Below are 21,958 nucleotides of genomic sequence, written 5' to 3'. Positions count from 1 at the left end.
TGTGTGCTGCCCTCGTCTTAAGAAACAGGTGCAGCTTAACTGTGTATCATGATCTCCGTGCCTGTTTGCAGCTCTATCAAATTTCTTGCCATGTGACTTTTCAAAATTTGTAACAAGAATGGTCATTGCCTTTTATTCTCCATTCCTTCAGGATACTTTACGACAAAAAGATGACCGGATTGAGGAATTAGAGGAGGCTTTAAGAGAGAGCGTGCAGATAACAGCAGAACGTGAGATGGTATTAGCACAAGAAGAAGCTGCCAGAAACACTTCTGAGAAACAGGTCTGTCATCTGTGCCACCACCTGTCAGTGCATAATTTTCCTCTTTATTAATTAATATTAATGTTTCTGTATCATCCATATAAACTTTTAACATTGAATGTGTTCTGTGTTTACTCTGTTCCCCTAGCTAACGACTCCATCCTTCTCTCTGTCAATAGCCTGATATTAAGCCATTCTGTTCACAACCGTGGTGTCACTTTTGATCCTGAGATGAGTTACCAACTTTATATTCATGCCAGGACTATTATCACCTGACTTTTCCCCTGTCTCAGCTCATCTGATGCAGAAACCCTCATCAATGCCTTTGTTACCTCTAGACTCAACAATTCCAATGCACTCCTGGCTGATCTCCCCCATTCTACCCTCTAAACTTGTGGCCATCCAAAACTCTCCTGCCCAAAACTCTCTTAACTCATAGCATCCCATTCCCATATCATTCTTGTACTCGCTGACCTACTTTGGCTCACAGCCAAGCAACATCCTGACTTGAAAATCATCATCCTTGTTTTCAAATCCCTTCATGACCATTCCCCTTCCTATCTTGTAATCTCCTCCAGCCCCACAACCATCCAAGATATCTGTGCTTCTCTATTCTGACCTCTACTGCATTCCCAAGTATAATCGCTCCAGCATTGGTGGCCACACCTTCCGTTTCCTAGGCTACAAGCTGTGGAACATACTCCTTATACCTTTCCATCTCTCTAACTTGCTTTCCTCCTTTAAGGCATTCCTTAAAACCTATCTCTTTGACCATGTGTTTGGTCATCTGATCTAATATCTTTTATTGTGACTCAATGTCATGCTTTGTTTCATAATGCTCCTGTGAAGCACCTTGGGACATTTCATTACATTAAAGATGCTATGTTATTTTCTTTTTAATTTGTTCATGAGATGTGGGCACTGCTGGCTAGGCCAGCATTTATTGCCCATCACTAATTACCCTTGAGAAGCTGGTGGCAAGCTGCCTTCTTGAACAGCTGCAGTCCAGGTGTTGTAGGAGCACCCACCGTGATGTTAGGAAGGGAGTTCCAGGATTTTGACACAGCGACAGTAAAGGAATGGTGATATGGTTCCAAGTCAGGACAGGGTGTGACTTGGAAGGGAACTTGCAGGTGGTGGTATTTCAATGTATCTGCTGCCCTTGTCTTTCTAGGTGGCAGAGGTCATGGGTTGGAAGGAGCTGGCAAAGGAGCCTTGGTGAGTTGCTGCAATGCATCTTGCAGATGGTACACACTGCTGCCACTGTGTGTTGATGATGGAGGAGGTGGCGGATGGTACGCCACTCAAGCGAGCTGCTTTGTCCTGGATGGTGTCAAGCTTCTTGGATGTTGTAAGAGCTGCACTGAACAGACAGGTGGAGAGTATTCCATCACACTCTTGACTTATGCCTTGTAGATGGGGGACAGGCTTTGGAGAGTCAGGAGGTGAGTTATTCACTGCAGAAGTCCCAGCCTCTGACTTGCTCTTGCGGCCACAGTATTTATGTGGTTGGTCCAGTTCAGTTTCTGGTCAATGGTAACCCCCCAGTATGTTGATAGTGGGGGATTCAGCAATGGTAATGCCATTGAAAGTCAAGGGGCGATTGTTAGATTCTTTCTTGCTTGGCACTTGTTTGGTGTGAAAGTTACTTGCCAATTATCAGCCCAAGCTTGAAGATTGTTCTGGCCTTGCTGTATGTCGTGGACTGCTTCCGTATCCAAGGAGTCATGAATGGTGCTGAAAGTTGTACAACCCCACTTCTGACCTTATAATGGAAAGAAGGTCATTAATGAAATAGCTGAAGATGGTTGGGCCTAGGACTCCTGCAGTGATGTCCTGGAACTGAGATGATTGACCTCCAACAACCACAACCATCTTCTTTTGTGCTACGGATGACTCTAACCAATGGAGAATTTTTCCCCTGATTCCCATTGACTCCGGTTTTGCTAGGGACCCTTGATGTCACACTTGGCCAAATGATGCTGTGATTTAATTTTCAGCTCACCTCTTGAGTTCAGCTCTTTAGTATGTGTTTGGGCCAAGGATGTAATAAGATCAGGAGCTGAGTTGGGGATATGCGCCTCTGTGGTTACAGATTGTGGTTGTATACAATGCTTCTGCTGATGGCCAACAGCACCTCATGGATGCCCAGTTTTGAGTTGCTAGATCTGTTCAAAATCTATCCCATATAGCACAGTGGTAGTGCCACACGAGATGATGGAGGGAACCCTCAATGTGAACGTGGGATTTTGTCTCCACAAGGACTGTGTGGTGGTCACTCCTATCAATGCTGTCATGGACAGATGCATTTGTGACAAGTAGACTGGTGAAGATGAGGTCAAGTAGGTTTTTCTCTCTACTTGATTCCCTCACCACCTGCCGAATACCCAGACTAGCAGCTATGTCCTTTAGTACTGGGCCAGCTCAGTCAGTCGTGGTGCTACTGAGCCATTCTTGATGCTGACCGTTGAAGCCCCCACCAGGGGTACGTTCTGTGCCCTTGCCACCCTCAGTTTTTCTTCCAAGTGGTGTTCAACATAGAGGATACTGTTTCATTAGCTGAGGGGGAGCAGTAGGTGGTAATCAGCAGCAGGTTTCCTTGCCCATGCTCGACCTGATGTCATGAGACCTCATGGTATCCAGAGTCGATGTTGAGTGCTTTAGGGCAACTCTGTCCTGACTCTAAACCACTGTTCTGCCCCCTCTGGTGGGTCTGATGTTGATGGGACAGGACAGACTCAGAGATGATGATGGTTGTGTCTGGGATGGTGTTGTTTAAGACCAATTAATTTTGTCTTGATAGATATATCATAGGATTACATAGGATAAATGGCACAAAAACAGGCCATCTGGCTGAGCCAGTCCATGCCAGAGTTTATGCTCCACTCAAGTCTCCTCTCATCTTTCCTCATCTGAATCTCAAAGTAACCCTTTATTCCTTTCTCCCTCATATGCTTGTCTAGCTTCTCCTTAAATCATCTATACTATTTGCTTCAACCCACTCTCTGTGGTGAGTCTCACATTCTCTTTACTCTTTGGGTAAAGAAATTTCTTCTAAATTCCTTGTTGGATTCCTTGGTAACTATCTTATTTTGATGGCCAAGAGTTTTGCTCTTCCCTATAAGAGGAAACATTCTCTGTATCCACTCGGTCAAAACCAGAATCATCCCCCCAACACTGATCATCAGGGCGCTTCAGCGTGATCGCACACCGACTTGTTTCACAACTGTACATATTCGACGTGCATCTGGCAAGCTGCACTTCGTTCAAGACTTGGAGGTTTATTTGCCTACCTTACTCCAGGCAGCACTTGTGGTCATCAGTGCCAGGCTTCACAGGCAGCACCACATCACTTTTAGGGGGGCTCATGGCCAGGCCTCTGCCTACCCGACCAGCCATAAGGCGGGGATAGCTTTTAAACAGCTAAGGGCTAGGACTTGCTTGGGAAAGGGAGAGAGGTGGCCTCAGGCAAAGGAAGAGGCTGCAGGTTGAGGGCTGTACTTTGGAAGAGGCTTTTCCCAGGGGGTGTGTGGGAGCACATATTGCCCTGTGCAAGTGGCCTCAAGATGGTGAGGGCTGAGGAGGCCGTCACCAGTGGAGATGAGGCCAGATGGAGATGTGAGGGTGTGTGTGAGAGAGAGTGTGGTCATGTCCCTTGAGCTGGCAATGAGTGAGATGCCAGCGAATGTGCGATGGTCTTATGAGCTGTGAGTTTAGAGTGATGAGATAATTGCCTTACCCTGGCGGCACGGATGTGATCGTTCATCCTTCTGCAATGGGTGGCCAATGTCTTCTGTGCAGCATTGGCACTGACCACTACTGCCACCGCCTCCTTAACCAGAGTGATGAGATTGCTGCAGAGCAGGAGTTGAGGACATCACGGCGGACCTCCAAAAGGCATTCCAGTGACAAGTCACTGAACTTTTCTTGGCTTTGAGGGACCATGTCTTCATTGGTGCAGTCCTGGGCTGTAAGCATTGAGAATTGTGCATGCAGCTGCAGTTTAGATTTGGCACCCAAAGTGAGGAAATGGTGAGGTAACAGCGTGGCGGCTGATTCAGAGGCCACCAGCCAGCGAGACAGTGTGTTTCCTGTGGCTGCATAATTAATGAGGTGAGAAGTGGACGATACGGCGCGAGTACCCACTATTGCAGCCACCAGGTAAAACATTGTTTTTCATGTCCACTACCGTACTCCTGGGACATTTCCGCTCTAAGACTAATATTATAAAGTACTTTTGAAGTGTAGTCAATGTATAACGTAGGAAGTATGGGAGCTAAATTTGCACTGGCGGAGAAGGATCCGTGAACATCCCCCCCTCAATGATGGGGGTGCACAGCATATCAGTGCAAAAGACACGGTGGAAACATTTGCAACCATCTTCAGCCAAAAGTGCCGAGTAGATGATCCATCCCGGCCCCCTCCTGAAGTCCCCAGCATCATAGAAGCCTGCCTTCAGCCAATTCAATTCATTCCACGTAATATCAAGAAACAGTGAAAGGCACCAGATGCTGCAAAGGCTATGTGCCCTGACCATATCCAACAGTACCATTGAAGATTTGTGCTCCAGAACTAGCTGCGCCCCTAGCCAAGCTGTTCCAGTACAGCTACAACACTGGCATCGACCCGACAATATGCAAAATTACCCAACTATGTCCTGCCTACAAAAAGCAGGGATAATCTAATCTGGCTACTTACCATCCAATAGCTTCCTCTTGATCATCAGCAAAGTGATGGAAGATGTCATTGATAGTGCTGTGCTACCAAGTGGCACTTACACAACAATAACATGATCAGTGATGCTCAGTTTGGGTTCTGCCACAGCCAATCGGCTCCTGACCTCATTACAGCCTCGATCCAAACAATCACAAAAGAGGCAAACTCGAGTTGAGGTGAGACTGACTGCCTTTAACATCAGGGCAGCATTTAACCACATGTGGCATCAAGGAACCTAGCAATATTGATGTCCATGGGATAATAGTCAATGTACTTGAGCCTGAAAGTATAAAATGTGCAAACACATGGGAAACCAGCACCTGCAAATCCCCTCGGAATCTCGCACTATCCTCACTTGAAAACATGTCACTGTTCCTTCTCTGCTCCTGAGTCAAAATCCTGGAAATCTCTCCTTAATAGCACTGTGGATGCCCCTACACCAGAAGGAATGCAGTGGTTCTAGAAGGTGGCTCACCACCACCTTCTGGAGGACAGTTAGGGATGGACAACAAATGTAGCAAATATTTTTTGTTCCAACATGTTCATTCTCTCCTTTAGTAGGAATTCCATTATTTTTCCTGTCACTGATGGTAATCTGACTGACCTATAATTCCCTGGGTATGTTCTATCTCCCTTCTTAAATGTCAGTATTATGTTAGATATCCACCAGTCCTCTAGCACTGCACCTTTTTGAAATGAGTTATTAAATGTGTCTAGTAATGCCCCTGTTATCTCTTCCCTAGATTCTTTTAAGATGGATGACTGCAATCCATCTGACCAGGAGTTTTATCCTCTTTGCGTTTGATCGGTTTAATTATGAAATTCCTTATTTATTTTATATGTATTTATCTCATTACTCATCCCATCATTCAATGTCCAATCTACGTGTTCTATCTCACTGGCATATACCAATGCAAAATAATTAATTAATTTTCTGCATCTATCTATCGTTACCTGTGGTATTATCCTGTTAATCTCTTATCACAGATGTAGATAGGTTGATTCCTGGGATAATGGGGTTGATTGATGAGGAAAGATTGAACAAGTTGGGTCATACTCTTTGGAGTTAAGAAGAATGAGAGGTGACCTTATCGAAACATATCACATTCTGAGGGGCCTTGTCAGGGTAGATGCTGGGAGGATGTTTCCTCTCGTGGAGAAATCTAGAACTAGGGGTGCAGTTTCAAAATAAGAGGTCTCCCATTAAAGATGGAAATGAGGAATTTCATCTCAGAGGGTCATTAATCTTTCAAATTCACCACTCCAGAGAGCAGTAGAGTCTGGGTCACTGAATACATTCAAGGCTGATTTAGACAGATTTTTGATCTACAAGGGAGTTGAGGGTTATGAGGGGGGGCAGGCAGTGAAGTGGAGTTAAGGCCACAATCAGATCACCCACAATCTTATAGAATGGTGGAGCAGGCTCAAAGAACTAAATGGCCTACTCCTGCCGCTACTTCTTATATTCTTATTATAGAGTGGATCTTCAGACAATTTTCCTTAGTGGAAACATTTAACTTTATTTGCAAGACAGCAACAGCAACTACACGTGTGCATCAAGCTCCATAACCAAAGAAGAACTCTCCTGAAGAGGTTCCCCGCACTGTTAACTCATTAGTTTACACAGATCATGTGATCTTACAACACATGATTATTGTTAAAGCTACAGTCCTATATTTTCCAAAACTATAATTACTACATTCCTTCCCCTTTAACTTTTACGTTCATTTTGTATTTACAAGGATTACATTACATTACATTACAATATTTACACAGGTCATGAAATTACAAGTTCAGTCTTTCAAGTGGTTTCCTGGCCTGTGTGGAATGTCGTAGCTCCATGACTTCAGATTCTTTTGTAGAAAACAAATTCTCTGGAGCTGCGTTAACATCAGGTACTTCATTAGGCACATGCAGTTCAATGTCTTCCACTCCGACAGAGACATAGGGTATGTCTGTCCTTGGTTGAGCAACTTCAACAGGAACTGCTGGTTCAGTAATGGTTAGTGGTGGAACATTATTTTGTTGGGGTATCTCTGTTTTTCTTAAATGATCCGCATGCTTACGGGTGATCCAGCCCTCCTCTTCCACATGGTATGACAATGGTCCAGTTGCAGAACTCATTTTACCAGGTATTCACTTCGGTCCTCCACCAAAATTCTTTATCAATATCAACTTTATATCAAGTTAATATAGTCAGTTATATACTGCTGTTTCTCCAACAGCAAACTGACGCTCATGACTATGCAAATCATGTGTCGCTTTTTGGTTCCCTTGACTTTTCTCCACCTTCCCTTCCAAATTGGGAAGTACTAGGCTTAGTCTTGCCTGAAGACAGTGCCTTATCTGTAATTCTGCAGGTGTTGCTGCTGTCGTAGTATGGGAGGTTGTTCTGTCATGAAATAGAAAACGAGCAAGTTTGGTCTCCAACAAATCGCCTGTTAATTTTGTCATTCCTGTCTTAAAAGTTTGTGCCGCCCTTTCCGCCAGTCTGTTTGACACCGAATGGTATGGTGCAGTCTTCACGAGGCTGATAATTCGTTCAAACTCAGTGCTCGTAAGTGCAGTACCATTATCTGAGAAGATTACCTTTGGCAATCCGTAGGTGGCGAAGCTCTGGCATAGTTTCTCTATAGTAGCACCAGACGTTGGTGACTTTACCTCAAAAAGGTCTAACCACTTAGAATGAGCATAGCAATGTCAAAGGACCTACATAATCAATGTGCAATCACACCAGGGTCTACCAGGCCACTCCCATGGGTGTAATGGGGCTGCCACCGGCAGCTGTTGACACTATGCACAGTGTTCTATCACATTATCAACATTGCCAGCTGCCAAAGATAACTCCGCGCTATCATCTTCATTTGGGAGATCCCTGGATGGGCACGGTGTAGCTCTACTAAAATTGGTTCCCTTCCTTGCACAGGAACTACTACCCATAATAGGATGCCGTATTGACTGCTCATCTCATGTCTTCGGTTGAAAAACGGCTTCAATCCATCAAAGACTGGCTCTTGGGACCAACCATGTAACACTTAGTGTCTTGCTCGAGACAGGACGGGATCACGATTTGTCCAATTTCTTATCTGTCTGGCAGAGACTGGTGAGGAATCTAGAAAATTCATCACTAACACAAGTTCCTGTGGAATTGGGGCATATTCATCATTCTTTTGCAAAGGAAGGCGACTTAGGGCATCAGCATTTGCTATATGAATTCCTAGTTTATGTACAAAGATCTATTCATATGCCGCCAAAATTAGGGCCCATCTTTGTATTCTTGCGGAGGCCATGGGAGGCATAGCCTTTTCCTCGCTAAACAGACCCAAAAGTGGTTTGTGGTCTGATGTTATCGTGAAATGTTGCCTGTGCACGTGTTGATGTAATTTTTTTGCACCAAAAATAATCAACAGACCTTCCTTTTCAGCCTGAGAATATCCTTTTTTAGCAATGGTAAGTGTCCGGGATACATAGCCTATTGGCCTCTCTGTGCTGTCATCTATTTTGTGAGATAGTACCGTTCCCACTCCATAGGGGGATGTATCACAGCTTAGCACCAATTCCTTCATCTGTTGATAATGCACTAACACACTTGAAGAGTGTAAGAGCTGTTTTACTTTCATGAAGGCTTCTTTTTGGGGTGCCTCCCAAAACCAACGCTTTTTCTTAGCAGTGCATGTAGAACTGTAGATAAATTTGGTGGAAATTGCCCATAGTAATTTATCATCCCTAAGAATGATTTAAGTTCAGAGGTGCTTTTGGCTGCAGGTGCCTCTATTATTGATTTAACTTTCTCTTCAACTGGGTGTAATCCTTGGGCATCTGCCCGGTGGCCCAAATAACTGACTTCATTTGCTTGAAAAGTGCATTATTCCTCCTTCAGGAGCACTCCTGCTTCTAAAAATCATTTCAGAATTTCCTCTAGGTTAGCCAAATGTTCCTTTTCTGTCAATCCAGTTAGCAGTACATCGCCCAAGTAGACCACAACCTGAGGTAGTCCCTGTAGTAAGCTCTACATTGTCCTCTGAAAAATAGCACAGGCTGAGGAAATACCAAAGGGTGGGCTTGTATATTGATATAACCCTTTGTTGGTATTTATGGTTACAAATTCCTGGAAGGTGTCATCCAGCTCTAGTTGCTGATGTGTGTGACTCATGTCAAGCTTTGCATACTTTGTCCCTCCTGCTAGTTTGGCATATAGGTCTTCAATTTTGGGAATAGGGTACCTGTTCAGTTTGGCTGCTCTGTTGACCGTTAGTTTATAGTCCCCACAGATCCAGACAGCCTGGCCTGGTTTAAGGGCAGGGACTATGGGTGCTGCCCACTCTGACAACTGAACCGCTTTTATGACATCCAGCCTCTCTAGCCGGTTCAGCTCACCTTCTCTCTCGGGGCATATGGCACTGGTCTTGCTTTCAAGAAGCAAGGGGTTGTTTCTGGGTTAATGTAAATCTTGGCCTATAGGCCTTGGATTTTTCCAGTTCATCCTTGGAGGTGGTGTAATTTTTTTTAGCAGCTCTGGTAGTCTACCTGCTCGCAACTGGAAGATTTTGGACCAGTTTAATTTAGTCTCCTTCAACCAATCATGTCCTAGAAAGCTTGGCCCTTCAGCTTCTACCAGCATCAGTGGTAACTGTGCCGATTAGTGTCTATAATGAACAGTTGCTCTGGCGATAGCATTTACTTGGATTTCTTCGCCTGCGTATGTTTTCAACTTGGCAGATGTTTGTTCCAAATTTAATTGTTGATCACCTTTGTTTAGATATCTGTAAGTGTGTACTCCTGTTACAGTGGTAGAACAGCTGCATCTACTTCCATTTTTAATGGTTTACAATTCACTTGCACTGTAACAAGTATTGGCGCTGTCTTCCCAACTGAATGTTGAATAATGAATAAATGTCAGAATTGGTACTTTCTGATTCTTCTACATTATAGACTTCATTGGATTTCATTTGTTGTTTGGAGGCCTGTTTAAATCTTGCTTTGCACTGTCTCATTATGTGTCCACTTCTGTGACAAAAATAACATCCTATTTTTTTTAAATTGCCAATCGCTAGAAGACTGATTATTTCCACATCGATGAAAGTTATTTTTCGATTTAGCTGCTAAGCTGTTTCTTTTCATCTTTCAGTTAGTGGGGACTGTTTCCTGCTTTGCGGTGGAGTCCTGACTTTTCACGCCACTTTCGGTTGGCTGTTCCCGCCTGACTAGGAGAACAGTGCCATTTTGGGCCCCTTGGATTGCTTGTGAATCCCTCATAACACTTTCCAATGCCAGTGCTATTTCTGACGCTTTATTAAAATCAAGTTTCATTTCAGCCAGCAATCTTCACTGGATAGTGTCTTACTGCACGCCACATACTAAACGATCTCCGAGTAGGTCATTCAGGGTTGCACAGAAATCACAATATTCTGATAGTTGTTTTAATTTTGCTACGTATCTATCTATTCCCTCCCTTCGGTTCTATTTTGTGAATTGAGCCTGAACCTCTGCATTGTGACTGAAGACTTGGGTTGAAAATGTCCCTTAACGAGGTCTACTAATTCATTGAAAGTCTTTGAATCTGGGGCATTGTGGTCCATCAAGCTTCGAATTAAACTGTAGGTCTTGCTCCCACAAATACTCAGGAAATTGCTCTCCTTTTTTCCTCCCCCGTCATTTTGTTTGCTTGAATAAAGAGCGCAAGAAGTTCTATATATTGAGACAAATCATCTGTGGCTGGCTCAAAGAGATTGATTCTGCCAAACTGGCATTTCAGATGAGTATATCTTCTTTTATTTTTAACAAACTTAGATACTCACAATCGCTGGGCGAGGTACAGCACCAAATCTGATTTATCCTCGTCGGCAGTTTGTTATAGAGTTGATCTTTAGACAACGTTTTTTAGTGGAAACTTTTAAATTTATTTACTGGACAGCAGCAGCAGCAGCAGAAAACTCCATAACTAAAGAAGAACTCTACTGAAGAGGTTCCTTGTGCTGTTAACTCATTGGCTTATATAAATCATATGATCTTACAACACAGGACTATTCTTAAAGCTACAGTCCTACATTTCCCAAAACTATAATTACTATTTTTATGTAACCCATATTGTGTCAGAAATCCCTTGAAAGTCTCTCTCACTCTTGGTGGAACGTAAAGAGGGCAGAGACTTGACCTAAAGTATTTCTGTCCTTTTTTCTCTGCTCTGTACTTGGACCTGTGATTTTCTAGGCACAGGCTAATGGAAAATGCTCTCCAGGAAGACATGAGAGGTAGAAAATAAAACTAATGAGGAAAAAATATGCACAGCTTTACTATTGGGGCTCAGCATTTTTCTTAGAAGTTTTTTTTTTGCACACCTTAGAACATTTTTTTGCTGCAGATTAAATTTATTATCCCAAAAATTTCTGTGTGTTATTGTTGGGCATAATTCAACCATTCATTTTCTATCAGTTTCCTGGGGCATGCTTTCTCTGTTGAAACTAATTGGTTCCTATGACTAAGCTTTGCACTTTACTTGAATAACTCTGAAGTTATTTCTACTGGTTGTATTTTGATGTTGTTTAAATTGAAAATCGAAACTTCTGTTAGCTAAAGGAGTTCAAACAGGAGTCTGCAATGCATCTTAATTGAAAATATGTGTAGACATTATTTCTGAGTACTTGGTTTAAATCATTTAACTGCAGTTATACTTCTGCATCTGAATCTAATTCTGTATTTCGTTGCCTCAGAGGACATGAATTCTGTAAATTTCTGCATGTTTATTATTTATGGGGTGTTATGATGAACACTGTAAAGCAAAATTGTTTTCTCTGGTGCATGAAGTTGTTTTATTACTCAAAGAGTTAAAGCCATATGAAATCTGTTTAGAGTTTATGCCTGTGAAGCTTTCTATCTCAACTTAACAAGCCTTGGGGAAATTATTGTAGAGGAAAGAAGGGTGTTGCACTGTTGTCTCCATATGAGAGACAGAAGACTTATAGTTAGCTCAATTGTTTTGTTTTGTTGAGAATACAATGCATTGTATAGTTGGTCATATAGTGAATACTGAGGTTGCATTGAGCATACAACTTGACAGACATAGCTGTTGTGTTGAGATTTCTTTGGTTAATTATCATTCATTATGTTTTTCTTTGAAAGCAGATATATCATTGCACTAATTTTACAATTCTGTTCACCATTCAGGTTATGTTGAGCATGGTGTGTTGGATGTTATGATTGTCTTGATAGGAAAGTGTGGTTATCATAGGTGTGTAGAGGGCTGAGTGACCAGGCCTTAATTGTGTAGGGGTTGTGTGGTAGGTTTTTATAGTGTTAGTTTCAAGTTACTTGTGCTTTGTGGTTGTGAGGAGGGATTTTTCCTGAGTTTCATGTTGTGTAGAGTGTTTTGTGCATTTTTGGATTTCTGAGGAGGGATATTCTGAATGACATGGTCATTATAGGGTTGCGTTGTGGATTTTGTGGTTGTGAGGAAGGGTATATCTTGGATTTCATGCTATGTCAAGTGGTATGGTGGATTTTGTGTTTGTGTAGAGAGGTGTGCGATTGATTGTTTCAATGTTTGTGAAATCATAGCACAAGTAATATGGTCCAGCTGCATCTGAGCAAGCAGCTGAGCCATACAGATGGGAAACATCCTAGGTTCAAAGCCTGGACTGAAGTGGAAATAAATTAGGATTCTAGCAACCCCTGCTTGGAATTAGCATGAGTTGCAAGGACAGAATTAGGCTCAGCTATACATTTCTAGGAACACACATGAAGCATGACCATTCAGATGAGGTACTGGAGGGCCTCAAGCACCCATGCAACCATACCCAACCAAGATTTAACACTTTCAAGGGGGCAGAGGGAGAAAATTGGTGAGTGAAGAAAGGAGGGAAAAAGGAAATACTATTGAGAATTCTCAGTAAATTATATAGAAGCAATCAAACAGATGGTTCAGATGAAACATGAGAGCCAAGCTTAAACAATTTATTCATCAGCTGGATGCCAGAATATAAAATGATGCCTATAATTCATAGACAGACAGGATGGAAACTCCAGTTGGCAAGCACTGTATTACATGCACATGATACACTCTCACGCATATTATTTTTACAAAATCATCCACTCGTGTAAAATGTTTGTTCATAAATTCCTGTTGATAAAAATTAATTTTCTGATCTCCTTTTGTACAGATTGCAGAGTTCAATGAACTTTTGATACATGTTTCAACTTTGATATTCGGGGTTAAATGCTGAAGGGGCTCACAGGACATAATGTAAGACGCAGGACTTCACAATATTAGGCTATTTAGTATCATGAACTAAAAATCAACCATCTCTATCTAACAGAGCTTAAGATAGTTTGCTTTTTCAAGTGCAACAACCAGGATTTTCCACTGCATTCCAACCAAATTGTGGAAGTATTTGGACTAGTGTGCCAATGGGATGGGGATCCGTTACATCAGAGCTGAGCCCACTTTTGTGCCCATCCATTTTTCTGTCTTGGTTTCCAGCGGACATTGGAAGTGAGATGCACTTAACATTGTGATGTTATGCACTTCAAAAGAAGCAAAAGCATCATGAGGAAAAACTTTTCACACAGAGAGTGGTTAAGGCCTGGAATGCAATGCCTGAGAATATGGTGGAGGCAGGTTCAACTGAAACATTTGAAAGGGAATTGGACGGTTATCTGAAAAGGAAGAATGTGCAGTGTTATGGAGAGAAGGTGGGAGAATGGCACTAAGTGAGTTGCTCATTTGGAGAGCCGATGCAAACACGATAGGCCATATGGCCACCTCATGTGCAGTAACATTTTTGTGATCCTACTTTGATCTCACTTGCAATGGTTATTATTGACACGGGTATAAAGCAAACATCCAGGATTGCTATGTGCCTCTCTAAAGGTGGAAATAAGTTCAAAAAGACAAGTTTATGTAATTTCCAGGTACTATGTCTTTTTGTTGCTTTTTTTGTTTTGCTGACGTCACCTACTTTGCCATCTGCTTTGTGCCATTTGTTATCGGGCTGGCATTACATAGAATTTAGAACGTGGAACTGGTTGTTGGCCCAATTGGTCTATGCTGTGGTTTATTCTCCACATAATCCCCCTCCTGCCCTAATTCAACTAACCTTATCTGCAAATGTTTCTATTCTTTTTCTCCCTCATCATGTTCTTATCTAGCTTTGCCTTAAAGGCATCTATGCTGTTTGCCTCAACTACTCCATCATTAATTTAAACAATATTTTGTTTCAACAGCCCCAAATCCCTGGACTGGCCCATAATTAAGCAAGTTGTTCAAATAGTTAATTTGAATGCATTCTGCATTACTATCAACTTAGTAGTGGAACAAATGTTTTTTGAAAGTTAGAAAAACACTCTCTTTCCTGAACCATTCTTCACTTTGGCAAGCACTGAAATTCCCCCTCCATTACATGCTGTGCATGCATCATTGGGGTGAATTTTACCTTTTAGATATCTCACCAGTGGAGCGGGTTGTTAGAAGAGTCCAGGGCTAATTTGAGTTCCAGTCCTCCTTTAAATCGAATCGGCAAGTTGCAGGTATCGATGATGCAGTGCCCAGATGCAGCTCATTGTATCAGGTCATCAGAAGTCCCTCCTTGAGTTCAGACACTGCTGGGAAGGTATCAACTAAGCCATTTGAGATGGTCACAGTTACAAAGTGTGAGCCTTGATCATCAGAAGCTCAGATTATTTTATGAGGCCAAATGGAGCATTGCTGTACCTCCTAGCCTGACAAATATAGCTTAAATATACCTTTTTGGGGTCTTTTCAGCTGTGTCACCAGTAAAGTTGGTTGGAACATGCATGGCGCACACTCTGACCAATTATGTTCGAAAATGGAATTTGGGATCTTGTATATTTTGAAAGGCATAGATTTTAAGATGAAAGGGGTTCTACGGTCTGAAATAGGTGGACATAGTTGACTACTGTAAAAATAGTGACAGCTGGAGTAGCACCAAAAGGGTGGTAAGCCTATCCCAACACCATTTTGAGGTCATTATCGGCAATATCAGTGAGTTAAAGCTGTCCCCAACCCAGTGAATATCTTTATCAAAGTAAGCAGTGTTATTTCCATTGCTATAATATATTCAAATCTACATTAAAAGAACCCATTCTGGCCTATTTTCAGCATTTAACCAAGAGCGTTTATCAACTGATTTACACTGAAAAGAAGATTTGGATAAACTATGCATAAAGATTATGTTGGATCATAAAGTGATATAGATGTATTTGTGTGCATATATTGAGTGGCCATATTGTTTAATGCCATAACAAAACTGAAGACCTCTGTTGGGCCATATTGGTGTGAGCAAAATTGATAGAGATTACTTTATTGTAACATCTCAAAATATTGACTTCTACAGCTGGGAAATGTTTCTGAAACATGCTATGTTGCCAATTAAAAGAACAGAATTGACCATGACCCTAGAGTCATAGTGGAGTGGGCTTGTGAGCTTTGCATTAGGCAGCACAAGAGCAGCATTAAGGATAGCTCTTCTATTACTTCATTTACTCAAGAAACATTGGGTGATAAGGAATGGAATGAAAAAAACTTAAAAATTAGGTTTTGGGTAAAGAAAAAGAGCTAAAATATTTTTAATGAATTCTGATGCTTTTTAACTGTTTAAATTTTATTGAAATAATTAATAGCAAGGAACATTTATCTTAAAATTATAGTAATCCATTTTTAAATATATTCTGGCTTTTACATTACTGACAAGAGCCTGATAAGAGTATGACAACTGAACTATCCAAATACGTCTGTAAAATGTGACCAACAGATGATTATTAAATGTATATTTATGTGAATGGTTGTGAAATAATGGAATTTGCATTTGGTAATGCATTTAAGTGCTCCTTCCTGATCATCTAGTAAATACTTTGCATACTTCTCTTTTTTTTAATTCCATTATGCCACACAATGCCCATGCGAAGCATCTTAATGAAAGTTTGCATGAGTGCAACAACTTTGGCTTTAAATGGTTCAAGGTATGGGAATTGTTTTTTTTATTCTAGCTCATCCACATTATTTCCTACTGTCTATTATTCCTATCCAGAAAAACGATCATTATGTCATTCTTCATGTATCTGTAGTATTTCAGGGTGAGTTCTGCAGTTTATCTGTTACCCCATTACACTTAAAAACCAAGTAATGTTAAGAATTATCACCGGTATTAGTATACCTCTGTTTCAAGGTAGAATTTTATGCCGGCGGGATTTTACAGTCCCACCAAAGTCAGTGGACTTTTGAATGGCTCACCGCATTTTATGGCCCTGCCCCCATCATGAAGGGGCCATAAAATTCTGTCCCAACTGTGAGTGCAGCACCAGAGTAGCTAGTTGGGAGACATTTCTAAATCAGACTGTGCAAGAGACACTAGCCCAAAATCCTTGAACCCTGAGAAGGTGCAGTGTTTCATATTCTTTGAAAGACCGGGAATTTGTGATGCAAACTGGAATCCACCCCATTTGCACAAGCCTTTTAAATAGGGCAAGAGACCGTGGAATGATAATGTTACCCACCTCACCATGCCAAGGAAGTGCGTTATGGGGAAGTTTATGGGCTACTCTAGGGCCGGAATTTTCCCTCCCCATTGGTGTCGGGCATCGTGGTGGGTATGAATGGACAATATTGCAGGAAGGCCAAAAATTGTTTCAGAGTGTTGTGAAACCAGTTTGCGATCATCTGCTCCACCTGTCAATGGCAGGCTGCGTTTTCTGCCACCGGATGTCAGGAATATCATTTTGGTACATCTGTATAATATTAGTTAGTAATTGTAGCTTTAGGGAATGTAGTGACTGTAGCTTTAAGACTTACTGTGTTGTATAGTGTCATGTGACTGTGTGAATGAATCAGCTCTAAGTGTCAGGAATCTTAGAGTGGGAGTTCTTCTAGTTGTGGAGCTTGATGGAATAATGTAACTGCAGCTGCAGCCTATAAATAAAATTCAATGTTTTTAATGAGAAACCTATCTGGAAAATCAAGTCTATAATAATTATAATCTCTGCCTGCCGGAATCATCCCCCCACGCTGGATCATCCGGGCACATGCTGACATGTTTCGCTACATTTAAAAGGTCCTGTACCTGGCGAGCTGAACTTCAAGGGGAACTTGGAGGTGAGTGCTCACTAACAGTGCATATGAGCGTCGCCTGTTCGACTTCAAGGTTGAGGCGCTGCGCATTCAGGCAAGGGCGTAGGCAAGTTGCTTTTTCTTGGCTGGCTGATAGCACGGTGCTGGGGCAAGAGCTGCACTGCGTCTAAGGTGAGTTGTGGGGGGTTGCAAGGGCTGCTATATGGTTGGGGCGAGTTGGTGGTGTGCAAGGCTGCTTGGTCTGATGGGGCTGAGGATTGTGCAGAAGCGTGAGGTGGTGGACTGAAGTGGCCACACATTAGGGAAACCTTGAATAAAGTGACCATTTCTCTGCAGTTGAGACAGTCCAAGTGCAGCTACATTGACATGCTTGGACTCGGGCCTCTAGCTTATCTGCCCACTCAAGCAACATAGAGGCGTGAAAGTGCCACTAGAAATGCTCCAGAACTTTTCACCCCTCGGGCACAGACTGCAAATTAATGAGTGTTTTAGTGGACTACTGAACAATTGGATGACTGGGCATGTTGTACAATCTCCTTGCAAAAGCTGGCTGTGAGCGCCATGGAGGTGCTCACAGCCCCTTGCAATGTCTTCATTCAGGTTTGGATCAGTCTCCCTCTTGGTTCAAGCTAACAGCACAGCCTTGCAGTGCAGGTTAGGAGAATGCCTGTGCCTGAGCTGAGAGCACAGCATGCAGTCCAGTGGGAGAAGCGGCAGCCAATTGGCCAGGTGGAGTGGGGTGGAGGCAGCTGAGGTTTAGGGCAGCCATGTGGCACACTAAACTCTGGGCATCTAAGTGTTGGCCAACACTCTCCATGCGTTAAGGGGCCATCAGACTTGACAACTTAACTTAGTACATCCATGCTAACTCACATGTCTCTCTCTCTCTTTCATCCTGTAGGAGGAATATATCAGGAGCATGGAGCCTGGTGACCTAGCTGTATGCTTCATGGCTTACAAGCAGTGGGGATGAAGGAGAAGAGGGCAATGGAGGTGCCTGGCTGGACAGAGGGAGGATCAGCACCCTCAAGAAGAAGGGTTGGCTGAGGTTCCTGCGCGCACTGCTGAAGAGTCATAGCGAGTTGTCGCTGGTCGGCGCCTAGCTAGACCTAAGGTCTAAAGGCGGTGCCTTTCATTCCTGCAGATGAATGAGAACCAGTGTCGTCAAAGACTGCGCGTGGCAGGGGAACTGGTTGGTCACATCTGCCACTTGCTGCAGGATTTGGTGCCACGGGGACATGGAGGGCATCCACTGCCAGTGACCGTGAAAGTGACTGCAGCACTCAATTTTTACGCCAGTGGCTCCTTTCAGGGCTTCACAGGTGACCTCAGTGGCATGTCACAAGCCTCTTCACACACATGCATCCCAGAGGTCATAGACACCACATTCGCGAAGGCACATAACTTTGTGCGTTTTTTCCGGGATCAAGAGAGCCAGAAAGCCGGAGTGCTGAGAATTGCACAGATTTCAGTTTTCCCACAGGTGTAGGGTGCCATCGACTGCACTCAGGTGTTGCTCAGATCTCCATGGCAACAAGCAGTCAACTGCATCAACCACATGGGCTTCCACTTGCTGAATGTTCAACTGGTGCAACCATCACAAATGGAGCCTACAGGTCTGCGCACGAATCCCAGAGAGTGTCCACAACTCCTACATTTTCAGTAGGTCTTGGATCCCTGACATCTTCCAGAGTCGACAGAGGCTGCTGGAACGGCTCCTCGGGGACAGGGGCTACCCACAGAGGACATGGCTAATGATGCCTGTGCAGCAGCCTCAGATTGCAGCAGAGCAAAGGTACAATGAGGTGCATGCTGCAACTTGCACTTTGTTGGAGAAAAGCCATGTTGAAAATGAGATTCCTGTGCCTGCACTGGTCTGGTGGACTCCTGCAATGTGGTCCATAGAGGGCGTCACATATCGTCGTCACCTGCTGCACCCTTCACAACCTGGCACTGAAACAGGGGGAGGAGCTGGCTGAGGAGGAGATGGAGGAGCTGCCCATCTCCTGTGATGAGAAGGACATCAACAGGGATGAGGATGAGGAGGTCGTAAAAGGCGAGGATGATGGCAATGAAGCCATCGCACTGCACATTGCACCTGTGAACGTTTGACTCCTGTCTGGCTATTGGCAGCGCACATACCCTCTGTGATAAGGCTCCTGTCATGGAGAAGCAATGGATGGCCATTGTCCCTATATTCCAGGAGAATGATGACAACATGCAGGGGGAACACCACATAGCTCTTCACACACCTTATGTGAATGTCTGACTCCTGTCTGGATGATGGCAGATCGCTAGCGCTCTGTGAACAGGGGCATATCATGGAGATATGGGTAATTCACAGTAATGCAGCTGTTGCATAGTTTGACCGTTGTTTCTGCATTCTGTCCTCAATTGCCTCCTTCCCTTTTCCTATTTCTCCCTCTTTCATGTTCTCTCTATACTCATAGAACACAGAGATAGTTATTTCACAATGTACACTTTTTAAAAAATTGTCTTTAACACCATCTATTTCCTGATGAGGTCTTGCACAATTGTCCAGACCTATGACTGGTGAGTAACTGCTCTGGACCTTGACACAAGAAATGCCAATTGGTTTTTCTACTTGACCTGTATTTCCTTTGTTAAGTCAATCAAGTCTTAACTCTGTTTCACCAGCTGTTGAAGTAACTTATACCTAAAGCAATTTCTCATGTTGAGGGAAAACTTGATTAACGTGTATGATACTATGAGAATATAGGGCTGGAGCTGCTTGATATTTGATGAACCAATCTTTTGTGTTGCTTGATTTAGAAGTAATGCTAGTTTGCAATAGCCAACTTTTACATAACTTAAGCATGCACTGTTGATGCTATTTAATTCCTCTCCTCATGCCCTGTAATAATTTCCAATGCACTGTCATTTATGCTGACAGTATCCTACTGCTTTTTCTTTTCTCTTTGATCGATGGCTTAGGAAGTTGGCTTGGCTGGGTAACGTGGTCCTCTCACCCTGCTTAAGTCTTTTAAACCTCATCCCTACAGCCTGCATTGAAAAGGTATTACCTTCATGAAAAAATGGAAGACAGTTTAGTAAGTTTACTAGTAAGTAAAATCACGGATAAATGAATAAAAGTAAAAATAAATGGATAAGAAATAAAAATGAATGTAGAAAAAAGGGGGTGAGGATGGGGGAGTGGGTTCATGGCCTGAAGTTGTTGAACTCAATGTTAAGTCCTGAAGGCTGTAAGTTCTTAATTTGAAGGTGATGTGCTGTTCCTCCAGTTTGCGATGAGCTTCACTAGAACATTGCAGCAAGCCAAGGATGGACGTGGGCATGAGAGCAGGATGGTGTGTTGAAATGGCAAGTGACCAGAAGGTCTGTGTCATGCTTGCAGACAGACCAGATATGTTCCACAAAGTGGTCACCGAGTCTGCGTTTGGTCTCCCCGATGTAGAGGAGCCAACATTGGGTGCAGTGGGTGCTGTAGACCAAATTGAAGGAGATGCAAGTGAAGTGCTGCTTCACCTGAAAGGAATGTTTGGGCCCTTGGATGGTGAGGAGGGAGGAAATAAAGGGGCAGGTGTTGCACCTTCTGCGATTGCATGGGAAGGTGCCGTGGGAAGTATATGAGTTGTTGGGGTGATGGGGGAGTGAATCAAGGTGTCCCAGAGGGAACGGTCCCTACAGAATTCTGATGGGAGGGGTGAGGGGAAGATGTGTTTGGTGGTGGCATCATGCTGGAGTTGGCGGAAATGGCGGAGGATGATCCTTTGAATGTGGAGGCTGGTGGGGTGAAATGTGAGGACAAGGGGAACCCTATCATAGTTCTGGAAGGGAGGGTAAGGTGTGAGGGCAAAGGTGCGAGAGATGGGTTGGACACGGCTGAAGGCCCTGTCAACCACAGGGCCCAACACAAACTGGAGGAACTCAAAGACAAACCCAAGACAGCCCAACGCAAACTGGAGGAACACCACATCATCTTCTGATTAGGCACTTTACAGGCTTTTGGATTTAACATTGATTTCAACAACTTCAAACCATGAACTGTCTCCTCCATCCTCACCTTTTTTAATCCCTTTTTTTCCTACATTAATTTTTATTTTTTATCCACTTATTTTTATTTTTATTCATTTATCTGTGGTTTTATCTCCTTTTTTATCCCATTTTCTATCCTTTTTTTCCCCCACCACTGCCCCCTCCCCCACCCCATCCCCCACAGAGCCATCTGTTACTTGTTCCATGTTGTTCTTTCACGAAATGCTACTCTTGTTCTACAATAATCACATTCTGCTTTCTTACCTTTATGCCACTATTAGCATCACATTTCCACTTCTCTTCAGCTCAGAACGTTAACTCTATTTTTCTCTCCACAGATGCTGCTAGACCTGCTGAGTTTTTCCAGCATTTTCTGTTTTTGTTTCAGATTTCCAGCATCCACAGTATTTTGCTTTTATCTTAGTAAGTTATTATGTGCAGAGCTAGATTGTTACTATCTAAATTTATATGGTTATGCGGTCATAACCTACCTGCTTCGACTTCATAGTCCATTCTCCTTCATTATTCCCTTTACTTGTAGATGTATTTGCAGTCAAAGACAAATACTATTGGAAGACGGATGTAAGCTTATTGCTTTCTTCCAGAGCAAGCTGCAACCTGATATTTTAAGTATGTTCACAAAATATCACTGTGCTTGAAAATTTTCAGCTGCCTGAAATGCATTTTCAGAAATTTTTTATAAGGTACAATTTTTTTCTTACTCTTGATTTGTGTTTTTGATTGACCCAGTCTTTGTTTTCAGTCCTGAAATTTGTCTCAATAACTGCATTTCAGTCCTGAAATTTGTCTCAATAACTGCATTACATAGTCATTGTTGCAGTTCTAAATATTTTCTCTGCTGTTGCTAAATTTATGTTATCATC

General features: G+C 42.9%; 1 protein-coding gene across 12 annotated transcripts in view; it reads left to right on the top strand.

Annotated features, from left to right (window-relative positions):
- Positions 1-21,958, top strand: part of erc1b (ELKS/RAB6-interacting/CAST family member 1b) — a 1,202,158-nt gene that overhangs the window by 464,353 nt on the left and 715,847 nt on the right. For 11 of the 12 annotated variants that reach the window (XM_041215847.1, XM_041215845.1, XM_041215843.1 and 8 more), the window contains one exon: positions 152-283. In XM_041215847.1, the coding sequence (XP_041071781.1) occupies positions 152-283 (132 nt within the window). Of the gene's footprint in view, positions 1-151; positions 284-7,904; positions 8,041-21,958 lie in introns of those variants that run through there. The other variant, XM_041215853.1, reaches the window with a different exon arrangement.

Source organism: Carcharodon carcharias, chromosome 21, assembly GCF_017639515.1.
Source record: "Carcharodon carcharias isolate sCarCar2 chromosome 21, sCarCar2.pri, whole genome shotgun sequence".
Taxonomy (NCBI): domain Eukaryota; kingdom Metazoa; phylum Chordata; class Chondrichthyes; order Lamniformes; family Lamnidae; genus Carcharodon; species Carcharodon carcharias.
Note: the sequence above shows the minus strand (reverse complement) of the source record. Positions and strands in the feature narration are given on the sequence as shown.